This window comes from Trachemys scripta, chromosome 18 (genome assembly GCF_013100865.1).
Source record: "Trachemys scripta elegans isolate TJP31775 chromosome 18, CAS_Tse_1.0, whole genome shotgun sequence".
In the NCBI taxonomy this organism is placed as follows: Eukaryota; Metazoa; Chordata; order Testudines; family Emydidae; genus Trachemys; species Trachemys scripta.
The window spans coordinates 3,801,969-3,819,510 of record NC_048315.1 but is presented as its reverse complement, the minus strand read 5'-3'; the positions used below and the strand labels follow the sequence as shown (position 1 = coordinate 3,819,510).

General features: G+C 40.7%; 1 protein-coding gene across 2 annotated transcripts in view; it reads right to left on the bottom strand.

Moving 5' to 3' along the window:
- AKAP10 (A-kinase anchoring protein 10) overlaps positions 1 to 13,811 on the bottom strand; it is a 35,347-nt gene extending 21,536 nt beyond the window's left edge. The window contains exons 1-4 of one of the 2 annotated variants that reach the window (XM_034752495.1): positions 13,608 to 13,810; positions 3,520 to 3,567; positions 2,114 to 2,205; positions 1,059 to 1,241 (exon numbers count right to left, since the gene is read on the bottom strand). In XM_034752495.1, the coding sequence (XP_034608386.1) occupies positions 1,059 to 1,140 (82 nt within the window). In that variant the 5' untranslated portion in view covers positions 1,141 to 1,241; positions 2,114 to 2,205; positions 3,520 to 3,567; positions 13,608 to 13,810. Of the gene's footprint in view, positions 1 to 1,058; positions 1,242 to 2,113; positions 2,206 to 3,519; positions 3,568 to 13,607 lie in introns of both variants that reach the window. The other variant, XM_034752494.1, reaches the window with a different exon arrangement.
- Between the last annotated feature and the right edge of the window lie 3,731 nt (positions 13,812 to 17,542).

Below are 17,542 nucleotides of genomic sequence, written 5' to 3'. Positions count from 1 at the left end.
ATCCTTGTAGCCCGTTACCTAATCAGTTGGCAGGGGCTGCTGTTGTAATTCCAGGTAGGAGACACCACCTGGGCTTTTTAGTGTTTATTTTTTTTTAATTCTCTCTTGCAGTAGGTGTTAGATTCCACCTTGCCAGCAGCTACACGAGGCACAACAAAAATGAGGGGGTCTCGGGAAGCTGGGGGCTAGTTCCTCATCAGCCTTCCAGTCAGTTTTGATTCTTCCCCCTTCACTTACAGGCTGGTGACTACCAACATTGACGATCTATGGCCCTAGAGAATGGCAAATTCAAGCCTCTATGTAAGATACCACAATGATTACAATTTAAGAACCTAGGTATTTAAGCTTGTGGCTACTCTGGGGTTAGCCCAATGAAATTTTCCAGTGCCTTAATAAAAAACAAACCGACACCGTCAGAGTAGCCTTAGAGGTCTAGTACAAAGGTACTGCATGCAGCACAAATGGCCACAACGTTTAGTTTGAAGAAAAAGGACGACTCAAAAAAAAATATTAAGTATAATCGGAATTCACCATAGCCAACCCAAAAATCCATTTATAGAGAGCCCATAGGTGATGAAAAGAGCTCTAAACAGAAAACAAAAAGTGAGAGATCAGAAATCTAATATTTACAGATGTACTAAGCCTAGAGATAACTTAACACATACCCATGGAGGAACCTGTAATGAAGGAACACAGGAGGGGCCACAGTGGAACAGGCCCATAGCCCATCTAGGGTGCTATCCTCTTTGACTGTGTCATCAATAGTGTTTTATAGGAAGGTGCAAGACCTTCATAATATACTTTACTGTAAATAGCTATAGGGCATGGCACATTTCTTTTTGATCCCAACTGGTAACAAGTATGCTTTATACTGAATGGATAGCCCATGTTATTTTACTCTTTGTAGTGTAACTTAGATACTATTCTTGTGTCTAATTTTCTTAACCTTACTATGCTACTTGCCTCAATGCTAACTTGTCCTAGTGGTCAGCACGTATAATATTCATAGGATATGAAAAGATATGGCTCACCAATATTAGAGAACAGCAAAGTCTTACCTAGGTCTCCAAAATGTGCAGCCTCCATGTGACTTGGCTGCTTCTTAAGAGCAGCTGTCCGACTGCTAGAAAAAGAGTCCATGTTGGCGGAGATGGCATTAATTGCCACATGGCTTGGTCCTGCAGCCTCCAGCAAGGCATGATTTCTAGTGCTTCTTTGAGGGGAATGTACTGGTATTGCAGCTGGAATCAAGACAACAATGATTAAAAGAAAAAAACTTGTAACCTTTTCTACACAGTATCCCATGCTAAGTACCATGAGATGACTTACAGTGTTAGCTCACCTGCATCCTTATTACAACACCATTTGTAGTACAGCATGTCAGTCTCTGCTTAATAATCTGACCAGAGCAGGGGTACTAGAAATAAGTGGGTTCTCCATGCCAAAGATAAGATCACTTTAGCCCGTTTATAGTGTTGCCCATTCTCCTTTATCACATTTGTTCAGCAGATAATAAGGACTCTATGTTTAAGTTTACATTTAGATTTGATCTTGTTCACGTAATTATCAATTACCTGTTGAGGATTTGTGGTCTGTTTTCTATACTTTTAATCTATGGCTGTATGGTTTTGTTTTGCTAAATTAGCTATGTAGAGAATACAATCTAATCTACAACTCTGGGTAAGTATAGTCTCCCTCTCCACTTGTTTGAATGTACATGACTGAATAAACATGAACACAGGCCTGATTCTGGCAAGTAGTCACTGGAAATAATTTGTAAGATACATGGAGGTTTTCCTTGAATTGAAATATTTGGTACTGAAATTCTGCTTGCTATTCTCCAAGAAGCCTTTGGTATGTATTGCAGACAGGAATGGGAAAACACATGTTCTTCCAAGCCTGTGGGAAGCAGCTAGTTGCTTGGCTGACCACAGCAATTGAAGATTACTTGCTGGAGGACACTGTGTAGAAAAAGAGACCCATCTGATAATGGTTTAACCTTTCTGATTTAGATTTAAGGCTCCTAGCTTTATTATAAGCAGAATTTAAGTTTAATAAACTCTAAGGATGAAATACCTATTCTAAAACTTCTAGATAGTGTTAAATCTCTAACCTCATATGATGCAGATCACTGAAGAGTGCTCTGCCAAACAAGGAAGCTGCTCCCATTTTGCTCAACATCTGCAGTTCTTGTTCTGTAATAAACTGAATTGTATTTGAAGTTTTATTTTACTTTACACAGTGGCCATGTCATAGCCTTTCCTTAGCAATCTGCTTGAACTAATAAGTAGTCATGACTAATAATTGCTAACTTGGTTAGGATCACTTTGCTTCTTGTACTGCTTCAAAGATAAATCAACATGCTCAAAGATGCTTGTACACTTTTCTTAAAGCCCAGGGAACACTTTAAAAAGCGAAATAAAGTTATATTTGAGGCACATAAAAGCAGCTTAATTATTGTAGCCAGGGCCGGTTCTACTGTTTTTGCCGCCCCAAGCAGCGCGCCGAATTGCCGCCACGAACGGCGGGGGCAGTCCGTGTGCCGTTAGGGCAGCATGCGCATTTCCTCAGCGGCGGCAATTTGGCGGCAGCTTCTGTCTTCAGCCGGAAGACAGAAGCCGCCGAATTGCCCCTGTGGGCAGCTGAACATAGAAGCCGCCGCCGCGGAAACACGCGTGCCGCCCTAACGGCACACCGACTGCCCCCGCCGTCCACGGCGGTAATTCGGCGCGCTGCTTGAAGCGGCAAAAAACACACATACTGCTGCCCCTTGTAGATTGCCACCCCAAGCACCTGCTTGGAATGCTGGTGCCTGGAGCCGGCCCTGATTGTAGCAATACTCCAGGGAAGCTGAACTAAAAAGTGAACATGTATAAAAATGAAAGAACTGATAAATTAGATGTGTTGTTTTCCCATGTGTTGTTTTCCCAGAGTGTTACCAACAAATCAGAAAAATTTTCTACATTAAGTCATGTAACGACTACAACATTTCTATACTATTTAGTGTAGTATTAGGGTAGCTGCTCTTTCTGAAAAAGATTTGGATCTCCACTCCACTGGTGTAAGTCTGAAGGCACTCCTGACTTCAACTGAGTTACTCCATATTTACATTAGTAAAAGCAAAATCAGAACCTAGCCTCCTGTTCTGTAAGTTAGGCAATGCAAAGTCACATTATCAAAATTGCAAAATAAATTACATACCAGAAAAAGCTCCCAAAAACCTCAGAAAGCAAACTACTGCAGATAAGGAATAATCATTATTTGCAAGGTGATAATTTTGGAATAAAACGCGAGAAAGAATAACTTTCCATGCATCCGGATCTGGTAAGATGATAGTTATCAGGAAAGATTAGTTTTCAATTTACTATAGGCCACCTGGAGACAGATTAACTATTTACTTTTTCTAGTACAAGGTGTGCTCCTCTTCAGTGATAAGGAAATGAACAACTGGTTACAAAAATATGGCAGTGTTGTGGATCTTACTGTCTTTCCATAGAGTTCAGTAAATCTTGAGCTTACTTTTAATTGCTTTTACATCTGTGGTCTTCTCTTGTTCTTTGCCTTTCACTGTAAAATATAAAGGAAGGAATAAAAAGCTATTTCAGGTTTGTGATGGCGTGGACTGTTGAAGGAGAATATAAAAATCTCAAACTCAGGACTTGGTGGGTAATGAAAGTAGCAAATAAGCACCTCTTTGTTTTAAAATATATTTGCTATTTTCAACTCTACACATACATCCAGTAGCTGGATGGGGATGTTAAGCTTTTTACACAAAACCTGGTAGTTCATTCTTACGGATTAAATTTCACAAAAATTAAAAGATTTGTATTAATACAAACGTCCCGCAAAGCTCGTGTATTATGTAATTTAAACCAACTTAACCAATCTTGTAGGTTGCCTGATTTCTTATTTAAAGTAAATTCAAAATGTAAACTGTTTTCAAAACAAAATTAAAGGATGAACTAGTTGCATTTTAAAACAAAATATTGGCAGATGTTTTCAGTGAACCACACACAGCACACAATTTTGGAAAAATTATATCCCCACAGTATTATCTGAATACCAGTAGCTGTATAGACATAAATGGAGCTTGTCCTTGCTCCTGACTTTACACAGCAGTAGGCAATATAGAAATTTACAATAAGTATAATACTGACACAAACAATATTGATCAAATATAAATAATACAATCGTTGACTGAACTTGAAGCACAACAGATGTAAAGGAAAAATGTGGAAGTTTTTAGGAAGAATCTGAAAGAAGAGAACGAGGAAGCCCCAACATAAGGAACAGTATAGAACAAAGCATAAAGACTGAAGGAGGACATAAAGAAGATGACTGAAAAAATAATAAATTTATCAGTGATAATCAAAAAAGTACAATGGCATGTGTAAAAGGAAAGTCTAATCTCATAATACAGAAGTGCGGGGGGGAAACAGGTTACTATTTTAGGATAATATCAATACAACCAAATAAACTGTTCTATGTAGCATTATGAAAGGTGTTTTTGGACGCAGCTTGATTCTTTGTCAAAGACAGACACATACATGTCTACCTACTTACCAGTCCATTCACAGCAAAACTAAAAAATACCAGCAAAACTAAAACCAGCAAATATTTCCATTGGCTAAGAAAGCAAGTAATATGCTCAATTACCGAGGGACAATCTACACTCATTCCTATATTTGCTTTCTACAATCAACTCTGTATAACTTTTCATGAGTGATGTACCCGAGTATTCGGATTCACCTTAATTTGGGTTATTGCTGATTAAGCATTATATGTATTTTATGACTGTAAAAACAAACTTTGTATTTGTGGATAATCTAAACACTATACCCAGATGTGCAGACACTCTTTTCTTAACCTGTATATTATATAATTTAACATTAGCTTTAATAATTTTTTTAAATTTGGATTTTCGTTTGATTCAGCAATGAACAGGTGCAGATTACTTCTGTCTATCTACACTTACACTAGTGACTACATTAGATCATGTAAAATCGATTTCATCTGAGATATTTATGATGACTCAAGTTTTAATTCGTTACGGATTTTCAAGTTTGGCCAATTCTGCATTAGGACCCAGGACCTCTAATGACCCTAAAGGTCTTTTATCAGATCAAGTCCCTAAACTGTATATACTTAAATTAGTGTGAGAGTGGGACCCACTTGTCTAAAACTTCAAGGTTTTGAGAATTATTCCAACTCCTGACACCTGCACTCCCTGACCTCAAAAAATGACAAAAAGCAGTATGTTCATGACTCCCAAAAACTCTATCATTACATATCCTGGAGAGCAAAAGAGGGCTTATTTATGGATGATTTATCTTTAGATTCAAACAACTGGGACATAAACAATAACAGAAGCCTCGTTACTGAACATTAGACCACAGAGGAGTTAAATAAATAAAATAAATAAATAAATAAAAATGTCTACGATCATTAGTAAATTGACTAAATAGATCACAATTTCACAAGTATATCTGCACTTTTCTTGCTGTATCATGTTATGTATCTTGCTGCACATTTGCAAATATAGAATCTTACCAGGGACCAAAGATAAAAAGGTAATTTAGCAAGCCAAAAGTCTTACATATTAACAAAGTGCACTGTGTTTGAGCAATGGCTTGCACCATAGAAGACAGCAAAAAAAGGGAAATGTGCCACAGCCTATTTGCTCCAAGATGCATTTCTGCTTGACATGTTTTCTTTCAATTGGTAGCTTTAAAGGCCTGTCCTCAAAACAGTCTCTGACCAATTTACTAGGCAGAAGGTCCTATTGAGCTTTGGCATGGTAGTTGCAACTTCCAGCATTCCCAAGATCAAGCACTTTGCGCCACTGCAAAAAACACAAGTAGTAATTACTTATGCTTTGTGCATGCATCCCATTCACAAACTCTGCATGCTACACATGTTGCACAAGAGGAAAAATTCACAAGCTCTTATGCAAAAATAATCTCAAAGTTAGTTGTGGTGGTAACAGTGTAAAACGGGTCCATGCAAGAATTCCATTCTTCAGTCCTTTGTGGCCCTATTCAGCAAGGGACCCCATCAATTAAGAATGGCAAACCTGAGTCTCCCTTCCCATTGTTGAGGAATAAGAAACATTTCATAGAAGAACAATACCAAGAACATGATTGTTGTTAGATTTCTGAACAGCAATCTTAACAGAATTATTTGGTTACTAAGGCTATATTTGATCTCTTTAGTAAAGCAACAGAGGTCAATCTACCAGCAGAGACGGAACCACTCATGACTGAAATGAAAGCCTCTCATGCCAAAGGCAGAAAAACCTGCATTTACACTACCGTAAGGACCCTGTGCATTTGCTAAGATATGTTAGAGCTCTGATGATTATATTTAAGCATCCACGTAGGGGGCCATATCCTGCCACTGATGTATAGACAGAGATCACCACTACCTTTTAATTTTTAAGCTTAACCAAGAAACAAACAAACAGAAAGTGATGACTTGAGTTTATTTAGATGGAATTAATAATTTACCCCCCTCCCGATTATGGTGATTTAAAAAAAAAAATACTAGAAACTTAGTGCATCTTCACTTAAGAGGCGATCACCAATTTTAATTGGGCCCCTGCATCCATACATGGGACAATGGCATTGTCCTAGGAAGGGTGATCACTATCTGCAGAATACAGAAACCCTAGATGAAGAAAAGGAACCTGTATTCTGCTTCACCTACAGCACATGCAAGCTCAGCTTCCTCATCTATTCAAGTAATTTCTTCACATATTTACTTCCTGCAGTTTGCATTACTGCCCAAAAGAGTATTCAGTTTCTAACAACACAGTACTGTTAATTGAAGTGTATGGCAAATTTGTGGGAATTCAGAGACCTCACAGAGCACCGGATGTGAAGGTCAAACATGTCTCCTCCTCCCCATGCCCTGACATAACTCACAGATAGTATTATCTAAATAACCTAACATTTGGATATTTGCACATCCATCACCTGCAGCCTTATTACAAACTTGACTTATCAGCATAGTTAAGATATATATGTTTTAATTGTGGTGGATGACAGGTTTGACAGATGCTTTCTATCAAGCTGTGAACTTTGTATAGATGATTCCTAAGTAATTGGTGTGGTTAGCTAGAAAAAAAAGATTGGTTTAAATCTAGGTGGTACAATTTCTAGTATATATTAGCATCCTACCATGGAATTTAAAACATGCTTTGGTATTTATGGTGAACATTTTAGGTTGTATGCTGTTTGGGGCAGGAACTGTCTCGCTCTGTGTGCAAAATGCCTACAAGGGGCAGGAACTGTCTCTCTATGTTTGCCAAGTGCCTACAAAATAAGTACTGTAGGGAGATATCTTAGTCGAAAAAAATCTGCATCTTATGGCTGTAAAAAAATTATTTTTGTCAATTACAAAAAAAAAAACCCCTAAAGATCAATTAGGCAAAAAATTACGAAGTCACCAAAATATTTAGGACTCAAGAGTTAAAAATGAAAGTGATATTGAAAACATGCTTGTAACCTCCAGTTACATCTAAAGAAATATTTAAGTGCATAAGTACCAGTGAAAATTTCTTTGGCCTCTACAGGCTGAAAAGGTTACTTACAAATAGCTCATTCATGGAACTCTAGCCTTGAAAATCTTCCAAGTACAATCTATACAAACTATAACTACTAGAATCAAGTCTTTACATTGCAAAATATGAGCACATTTTAAAAAAAGCTCTTACCCCAATTTAAATATTTTAAATCTTTTAGAGAGGCATTTCAATCTCCAGTTATAGAATTGTTCTGCACAATAGTCAATGCAGCAGCATCAGTCTGACAGCCATTAGAATGGGAAGTATAAATGATGCAGACCCATGAATTGGCAACTCAGCATTTTACATTTATATTAGAGGTTAGCACTTTCATTTTGGAATAGAGTCATTCAAACCTTGATTAAGCAACTTGGGATTCTTGTTTTCCACTTTTTTTTATGTAGACCCTCAATTTATACATGACTGTAGACATTAAAATATTTAAGATGACTGGGTTTTACATAGATTATTGAACACTATTGTCCAGATGAAAATTGTCTGGGAAAATCAGCACATATCCCTTCTAGCACAATAATATTTAACAAATGTAATTTGTTACACTGCATCAGAATAGCATCATTCTCCCTGGGGGGAGGGATAGCTCAGTGGTTTGAGCATTGGCCTGCTAAACCCAGGGTTGTGAGTTCAATCCTTGAGGGGGCCACTTAGGGATCTGGGGAAAATCAGTACTTGGTCCTGCTAGTGAAGGCAGGGGGCTTGACTCGATGACCTCTCGGGGTCCCTTCCAGCTCTATGAGATAGGTATAGGTATATCTCCCTAAAACATTCTCAATACTTGATCCATCAAGTCCAGTCTTAGCTACCTTTAGTGACAGCGATTACTCACTTTCCCTTGTCTTTCATTGTCTAATCGCTTTAGCTAAAGAGTGTTAATTGTTCTTTCATGCTAACTTCTCTGTAAAGATAAGTTGTTACTCTTTAACTAGTTATTACCTTACTACCTGTAACATGACGTAGTTCAAATTGTCACCTTCTACTTAAGTGGTAAGATGGGATGCTTAAGTATTCTAGCATCACTGTCAGAAGCAAGCAGAACAAATTTACAAAGCAATAGTTATAGATATAGGAATGATAGTACATGCATATAGGCTACATTTCAAGGAGTAAAATATCACTACATGAATTCTGCTTTCACCCTGCTGCAGCCAATCTAGTTGGTGTCATATCATGCACTTGAAGCCAATTCTGAACAACAACAATAGCCATGTACATTAGGGGTTATAGGTCTGATAGAATTTCCACTGGCAGCCTTCATTTTCAGAGGACTAAGAGGCAGGCTGAGGTGCAGCCTGCCATACAAGGTCTAAGATTTTAATATATTTAGTGAGAAAAATCAGTTTGCCAAGAAGGATGAGCAAATGTAAGCTGTCTTGTATCATTTTATATGTGCATCAGTTAACCCTTCTTCTTACATCATGGCAGGACTGTTTATATTATTTCTAAGATAATAGATGGTGTGTAATTTGGCCTTGAATATCCTCACTAATGAGAATTCCCTAACCTTCTATAACCTCCTTTGGCTGCTGGGTCAGATGCCTAACAAATCTTATAGTTACTTTTTTTCCTTCTACTATTCAACCCTAAATTTCCCTAGCCCCTTGCCTTACGGCCCATCTTCATCAACTAAAGATGTAGTTTATTATTTCCCCATGTATAAGATCTCTAGATATTTATAGAAAGTTCTCTCCCTCCTCAGTTTTCACCAAATACACCCCGTTCTCTTCATCTTTCCCAACTTAGTCCCTTATAAAAATACTATAGCAATTTGCTCCAACTATACTGATTTTGGACAGAGTACTTTGGTTTTCAAATGAGGATGTTGGGGGTTATTCAAAACCTTTTATTTGTTTTCTCCAACACCTCCAATTTACACCTTCCCTAAAATGCAGTATCCAAAACTGAAAGCAGCTCTCTCAGGCCTAATCAGTTCTCAGGGCAGCAGACCAACAATCTTCCTTATGTTATATGTAAGGCTACATTTTTACTCACAGGTATTTTTTAGTAAAAGACATGAACAGGTCACGGGCAGTAAACAAAAATTCAAGGTCCATGACCTGTCCATGACTTGTACTATATACCCCTGACTAAATCTTGGGGGATGGTCAGGGGTGCCGCAGGTGCTTGGGGCAGGGCCCAGGGGAAGCTGTGGGTGCTCGGGGCTGGTGCTGGGGGGAGACACCTGCTGGTGCAGATGGGGTGAGGGGGGGTTGGCAGGGCTGGCAGGCTCCTTAACTGCCTCCTTGTGGCTCCCTGGAAGTGGTGACATGTCCCTCCCTCAGCTCCTAGCTCCGTGCGCTGCCCCCAACCCAAGCGCCGGCTCCACAGCTCCCACTGGCCAGGAACCACAGCCAATGGGAGCTGTGGGGGCAGTATCTGCGGGCGGAAGCAGTACGCAGAGCTAGGAGCTGAGGGAGGGACATGTCACCGCTTCTGGGGGAGTCCCCCAAGGTAAGAACCACCCAGAGCCCTCACTCCCTCCTGCGCCCCAACCCCCAGCCCTAAGCTCCCTCCCACACCCAAACTCCTGCTGCTGGGGGGGACGGAGGGCAGGAGTCCGAGCCCCGGGCCAGCCACAGCAGCTGCTGAAGTTGCGGTGGTCCCGGAAAGTCACACAATCTGTGACTTCCATGACAAACTCACAGCCTTAGTTATATGATATTTCTATTCATGCAACCTAGAAGAACTGGGTTTTGTTTGCAATAATGTTGCACTATAACATTTAGTTTCAGCCACTTCTGCTAAAACCAATAATCTCAGATCCCTTTAGTCACAGTACTATCAAAATCAGTATCCCTCTATTTTACATTTGACTATTCCTTCCTATAAGAATCTCTTTGCATTTGTCTCTGATGGATTTCACTTTGTTTCCATACCAGTTTATCAAGACAGAGTACCTGTTCCACAATTCACTTTATTATCTACTCTGGGGAAGGTTATTTCATACAAGAGCCTACATAAAAATAACTGCATACAAAAATACTTCAGTGTACAGAGTTGAGGAACATTTTGTATCTGACCATTAGTTCACAGCTGGATCTATATTAGGATTTCATGCTGCTGCCCATCACTATGGTATCTGAGCACCTTCCACGTAATAATTGATGACAACAGCAAAGTCTGTGGTGGACTTCATGGCATCTCTGGAACTTCTCCCATGAAAAGTGGGGGGTTAAAACTGTTTTCCCAGGACTACTGCACTAATCCCCACGCATAAGAGAATTAGTGCTGCTACTTTGGCCTTGAAATCTTGTAATAACGTGTAAAGTACTTCCAGTCATATGTGAAAAATATGAGCCTGGCCAATGAACACCACTATCTAAACTTATCAAATCTTCTCACTCTCCCAAAACAAAAAATGCAGTTTGGATCCATTTTTCTGTAACAAGACACTTTACAAGAGACTCATATCAGCCACTTAATTGTTGTAGAAGCTCTTGAAGGAATGATAGTTTTACTACTTGAACTACAGTATTACCACAGGTTGACAAGACTGATTTTTACACAGACTGCCTAACACACAATAAAACACCTGGATTACCCTTCAAATGTGGAAGTGATTTCCATTTAAAAAAAATATTGAGCCTGTGCAAATTAGAGGTGTTGTTATACAACATTCATTTTCTAATGATTCAGACCACTAATACCAACAGGCTTATTTTATTTTCAAAGAACAAGGAAGTAGTAAGACTATAAAATCGACTTGAAAAATGTCAAACATATTTGGCTTTAAAATCTTATATTTTAAGTCATATTGTTACCTTCTGTCTATTAGCCATTTTCAGTTATTATATGCAGATACCCCCATTTTCTGTGTCAGATACTGGACACACTTACTGACTAATCAACCATAATCAGAAGAATAATTAAACATGGAAAATTCTGCTGATTGAAAAATAGCTTGTTATAGAAAGCTGTTGAACACCAGGAATTCTAGGAAGTACCTACTGAGCTCCCATAGGACTTGAGAGTTCTTGGCAGCTTTCAGGATCAGACTTTAGTCCCCAAACACTAATAGTAGGCTGAAAATATTTTTCCCCAATCAAAATGTAAGCACCTCTGATTGTATATTTTGAACTGAAAGTACAACAGCCTTACTCCAGGTAAAAGTAAGGTTCTACTATTTGTCTGAAAGGGATTCATCTTTTGTAAATTAAATTATATAGCATAGCTCAAACTGTAAAACCCAGAATGCATGTCATTTATTTCAAGTAATGAAAATAATGGTTAGTTTCTTTATGTCATTTTCTTAACACAGGAAGGTTTAGTTACATTTATTGGGGGATGTAACTTCTCTAGAGACTGATTATGAACTGAGGAATTTAGCACCCATATGTTAAAAAAACAAAACACCCTCTATGTTTCAACTGACTGCTTTTAGACCAATTCAGCAACAAAATCTAAACCAGCGGTTCTCAAACTGCGGGTTGGGACCACAAAATGGGTCGCAATCTGTTTTAATGGGGTCGACAGGGCTGGCTTGGACTTGCTGTGGCCCGGGGCCAAAGCCCAAGGGCTTCAGCACTGGGCAGCAAGGGTCGAGGTTACACCCTGCCAGTCTTGCCTAAAGCCCTTGGCCTTCCACCTTGGCCCCCACACCCAGGGTGGTGGGGCTTGGGCTTTGGCACTCCCACCCAGGGCTCAGGCTTGGGTTCCCCCACCTGGGGTTGTGCAGTAATTTTTATTGTCAGAAGGGGCTCGCAGTGCAATGAAGTTTGAGAAACCCGGATCTAAACCATTAACTCAATGATTACTCGTACTCATTGCACAAAAATAGGAATCAGGAAAATAGGATTCTTAAAATATTAATATCTTGAGTTATGCTACGTAACTTCTGTATAATAAGCTCGTTGGGGCAAGGACTGTATCATCTGTGCTTTTGTCCAGCATTTAGCACAATGGGTGCTTGGGGGCTTTAGGATACCATCACAATACAAATAGCTAATCCGCTGTGTTTTACTATATCATGCAAGTGTTATTTTAATTTGGTAAAATTTAACAAGATGGTGTGGGTTAATGCAAAATTTTATTCTATTAGTCTATTGTACTAGTCTAGAGGAAACAAGAAGTATACAACATGTAATAGTTATCTTTTTTACAGCTGTTAAACCATGCTTTCCTTAAGAAAATGCAAACTCTGACCTTGCTAGTTACAACTATTCTGAGAACCACCCCAGTGAATGAAGCTGCTAGCTGCATCACCAAGGTTTAAAACCAGGATCTATTTCAAAATATGCTTAGATTTCCTGAGGTCACAGCAAGATCCTTGTTACAAGGCAAGGAGAAACTGCAGCAGACATCTCACTCTGAGATGCAGCAGCCAGGATAAAACAAAGGAGTTGAAACCCATCATAACACCCCAAACCATGCCCTTTTTTTATTTTGGTGGGGTGGAGGATGGGAAGGAGTCAGGGTTATTTACTGAAAGCAGAGCTGACAGATCCCACTCATTTGGAGCGAGATTCAGTCATTTCAGATTATTTTTTAAACTCTCTTGTTTGAGGATTGTTTGCACTGCATGCTTCAATAAAATGCTTAATTGTTTTGAAGTCTTCATCAGAGACATCATCATATCTTGGACATCCCTGGAAACATGGAAGGGGAAGCACTTATTGACAGCAGAGAAGGGGAGAGAAAATGAGTGTCCAGAGGGGAAAGAATGTGCAGACCCCTGGCAGGCTGGCTCTCTGGGAGAAGGGAAGGGAGGCTCCTACAATCCCCTGTCCAAGGTCCTGCCTCCTCCTCTGTACCCCAGAGGGCAAAAAGGCCTGGGTCCCACACCTCAGCCTCTCTACGTGCCCCCAAGAAAGAGCAGTTCCCTCCCTGTCACCTACAGCCGCCCATATCGCCAGGCCTCCTGCCCCCCATGTTCCCTCTCCTCAGGCCTCCTGCCCCTCAATGTCCCGTCCCCAGCCCTCCTGCCCCCATGTTATGTTGCCTCCCCGTTCTCCCACCTCAGGCCTGCTGCCCCGCCTTCCCCGCAGCCTCCACCCCCATGGCCCTGCCAGCCCGGCGGCCCCCTCACCTTTCCGCCTGAAGAAGGACATGGTGCCGGGGCGGGGAAGGGGGGAGAGCAGCGGGCCGGGCTCCCTATGAATGAGACTCCTTCCTCCTCCTGCCGGCTCCTCTCCCTCCGCCTCTTCCTCCCGCGGAGCAGCCAGCAGCCGCCATATTGTCAACAACCGCCACCGCCAAGCTCCCTCTTCCGGGGGGAACGGAGGAGAGAGGAGAGCGGAGCTCGTGAGGCATCACGGGAAACAGCGGCGCGGCACTACCCGCGGCCTCTTGCCTTCCCCCAAGATGGCTGCCTGGGCGTCAGGCCGCCATGCTAAGTACGGGAAGCCCGCTTAGATAAGGGCAAAGGGACCCAGAGCCGGTAGCCATCTTGGATAATGGCAAAATGCCCCAGGGCAGGCAGCTATTTTGGATAAGGGCAGAAGGCTCCAGAGAGAGTTAGGCCCAGGCAGCCATCTTGGATAAGGGCAGAAGGCGCCAGAGAGAGTTAGGCCCAGGCAGCCATCTTGGATAAGGGCAGAAGGCGCCAGAGAGAGTTAGGCCCAGTCAGACATCTTGGATAAGGGCAGAAGGCGCCAGAGAGAGTTAGGCCCAGTCAGACATCTTGGATAAGGGCAAGAAGCCCCAGACGCGGGAAATTGGGGCTTAGGCCTCATGTTTAAGGCTGGGGGCGGAGAAGGAAAATGTCAGTTTCTGCTATGGGGTTAACTCCGCTTTTATGATGTGGCAGTGGTGTGATGTCATCAGGCTTTGATGTAACAGCATCATGCTGCGTCAGGGCGTCCTGGTGCCATGATGTAATGTCCCATTGGGTCAAAATGTCATCATGCTGAGATGTGATGTCATCACGCTGTATTATAACAGCATCACCTGGTCTCAAAACACCACTGACACGGGCCATGGTGCCATGTCAACACATCGTCACGGCCATGTAGGGTTGCCAGTTGTGGCTGGACATATTCCTGGAGGTTTCATCACATGACATAATCTTTAATTAAAGATAAATCTTTATATCCTGGAGACTCCAGGACAATCCTGGAGGGCTGGCAACCCTACTGCCATGTGCCGTCACAATGGATCAAATCCTTGTTCTTGCCACACTACACCATCACACTGAAGTAGCATCACTGTGGCATTCACAGTGCTTCCATGCTGTGTCAAAATGTCATCAGAGCACAACGTGGCTTCATCATTTTGTCTCAAAACGCCCACATACTGGTGTTGTATAGCCAGCAATAGTTCCCACCCTACTTAGTCTTAGCCAGAACTTAGAGATACTTTGACTTGTGACATTAGGCCGCACAGACTGTGTCAGTTAGTAAGGGTTCACCTGTCTCCAGAACCCTCTTTGTATTCAGACAAGCAAATCTTATTTCTTCTCTACCACAAAGGACATTAGAGTTACGACACAACATTGCCATGATTATTTCTAAAGAGCTGTATAGGTACCAAGTCCTTTACAAACAGTTGAGACAACAGAATGAAATTCTCTGCTCTGAGAAGTATAGAGTCTAATTCTGACCACACGGGAACATAAAAATTGCCATTCTGGATCAAATAAATCGTCCATCTAGCTCAACAGATTCTTTCTGACAGTGGCTTGTATCAGTTGCTTCAGAGGAAAGTATAAAACCCCCCTAATGGACAATTATGGAATAGCCTGCCTCTGGATAAGATTCTGCCAAGCCCCCAATGTAGGTGTAATAATAGCTTCTGGATTCAGTTGATGCTAATATCTTTCACCGATATTGCTACACTATCCTTACAAAGTACCCATCCTGCAAAGACATACAGTATGTACTTAGTTTAACACATTACGAGTAGTCCCGTTTAGTCTAATGAGACTATTTGCAGTGCAAAGAGTTAAGCACTATCTATGTGTTAGCAGGATTGCGGCCCAAGGTCTTACATCGTAACAAACCCTGAGGGTCAGTAGTCACTGGCTACAGTGGATACTATTGCATCTGGCTTATGACCTGAATTAGAATGTTTTTATTCAATGCAATACAAATATTGCAACCCAAATAAAGTTTGCAGGCTCAAATGTCCATTTTGGACATGGGAAAATCCTTAAGTAGAAGTTTGAAGGGTGGACCTTAGAAAAACCCAAACCTTTCTTTAATTGCATCATGCAGTCTCAGATATTACACAAATCCTGCTTGAGATTTTTATAAGTAGTTCAAAAATCCTCAAATGAAAGGATATAATATCCCGTGGATGACAAGCACAATTAATGGGAAGTAGAATAATAATAAAATAATGATACTTTGTATTCCAAGAGTGCCCAGAAGAGTTTAAGGCTCTTTACAAACATTAACAAATACAACCCTGTGTGATAGCTTTGTATTCTTATTGCAGTTCACAGCTACAGATGGGGAAACTGAGGCACAGAGCAAGGAACTGGCTTCCTCAAGATCCCACAAGGTGAAAGATTCCCCTGAATCAAACCTTATATAAAAAGCACACTTCGTAATTGTGATGAGTGCCAGAAAACCAGTTCAGTGATATGCATTTCAGTAACCCAGAGCAAGGAATAAACCACAGGTTCAGTCCCTTTAACAGCACACCTCATCATTAGAAACAAGTGAGGACAAGCATTAGCTACAAGTTTTCCAGTATACAGCTCTTGATGCTGATTTCCTTTGAAGGCCCTTTACTTTACAATGCATCTGTCCAATTTTTTCCAGGATCATCCTGATTTAAGTTGGGGAGAACCTGCACTTTGGGAGCCCAGCTTGTAGGACATTACAAGCATCCAGAACTTCCATCATCATGTTGTAAAGATGCATGGGAGGAAGCTGTGATACTCTGTGATGTCACTGCATCATGATATGCCAATGCAGTGTCATCACTCTGCAATGTAACTGTCCTGGTATCATGATGATGCTGAAGTTTGTCCCATCAAAAAACTCTGTAACAAATAAATAATAACAACAACAACAACAATAATAATAATAATAATAAGAAGAAATAACCTATTTTATTGAAGATCTTAACTTGCTTTACAAATATTAATTAGTTAAACCTCACAACCTGTGGGTTACATAAGAGATTCAGAAGCATCTCTTCACTCATCTTTGAAATGCAGCCATCTTTAGAGCAGGATGCAGCTCCTGATCAACACCCCTTAGCAACTAATTCTTTCCCTTTAACATTGTTATTGTTAACTTGTTTTGTGGTGCTCTCTGATATATTTTTGTGCTCAGAGACTAGATCCGAGAGGACCATTTTATAAATACCAAATTAAATTAATTATCAACGCCCAACACAAGAGGCTGATAATAGCCAAAATATACAAATGGTGAGCAAATCCAGAAGAAAAACGTGGCCCTTAGCAAGAAACCCTAAAATCACAGCTCCTGGCAAACAAAGTTTGCATTAACCTTCCGTGAGCAAGTATTTGTCTTTTTAAACATGGCCATTATCAAGAGAAAAATAACACAATCCTCCAGAGTGCTCCACACAGTCACAGCCCTATGCCTTTTAACTTCCAATGGGCTTCATGTGTTTAAAAGGGTCTGCCTGTGCAGATCCAGCTACAGGAACGGGCTCTTGATTGTATTACACTCTGGCGGCAGTGACACTGGGTGAAATCTGGTCTCCACAGAAGTCAATGACAAAACTCTTATTGATTTCAGTGGGGTCAGAACTTCACCCACTGTTTGTATTTATCTGTAAAGAATTATGCATATTTATGATACCATGTGACAAATAAATACTGTCATCAAAATAATCATAATAAAGATTTAAAGACAGCTCTTTGGTCCTAAACCTGCCTCATTGTGCCTACCAGTCTCCAGACAGCGAGGATTTTATTTTGTTTGTTATATACCATGAATACGTCCATGCTGTGCCTAGATAAAAACAAGGGAAGTTTATGAGAACGCGTGTTCATCTCTTTGAATGTCCTTGATTTTATTTGTGTGGTTAAAGAACGGTGCTGAG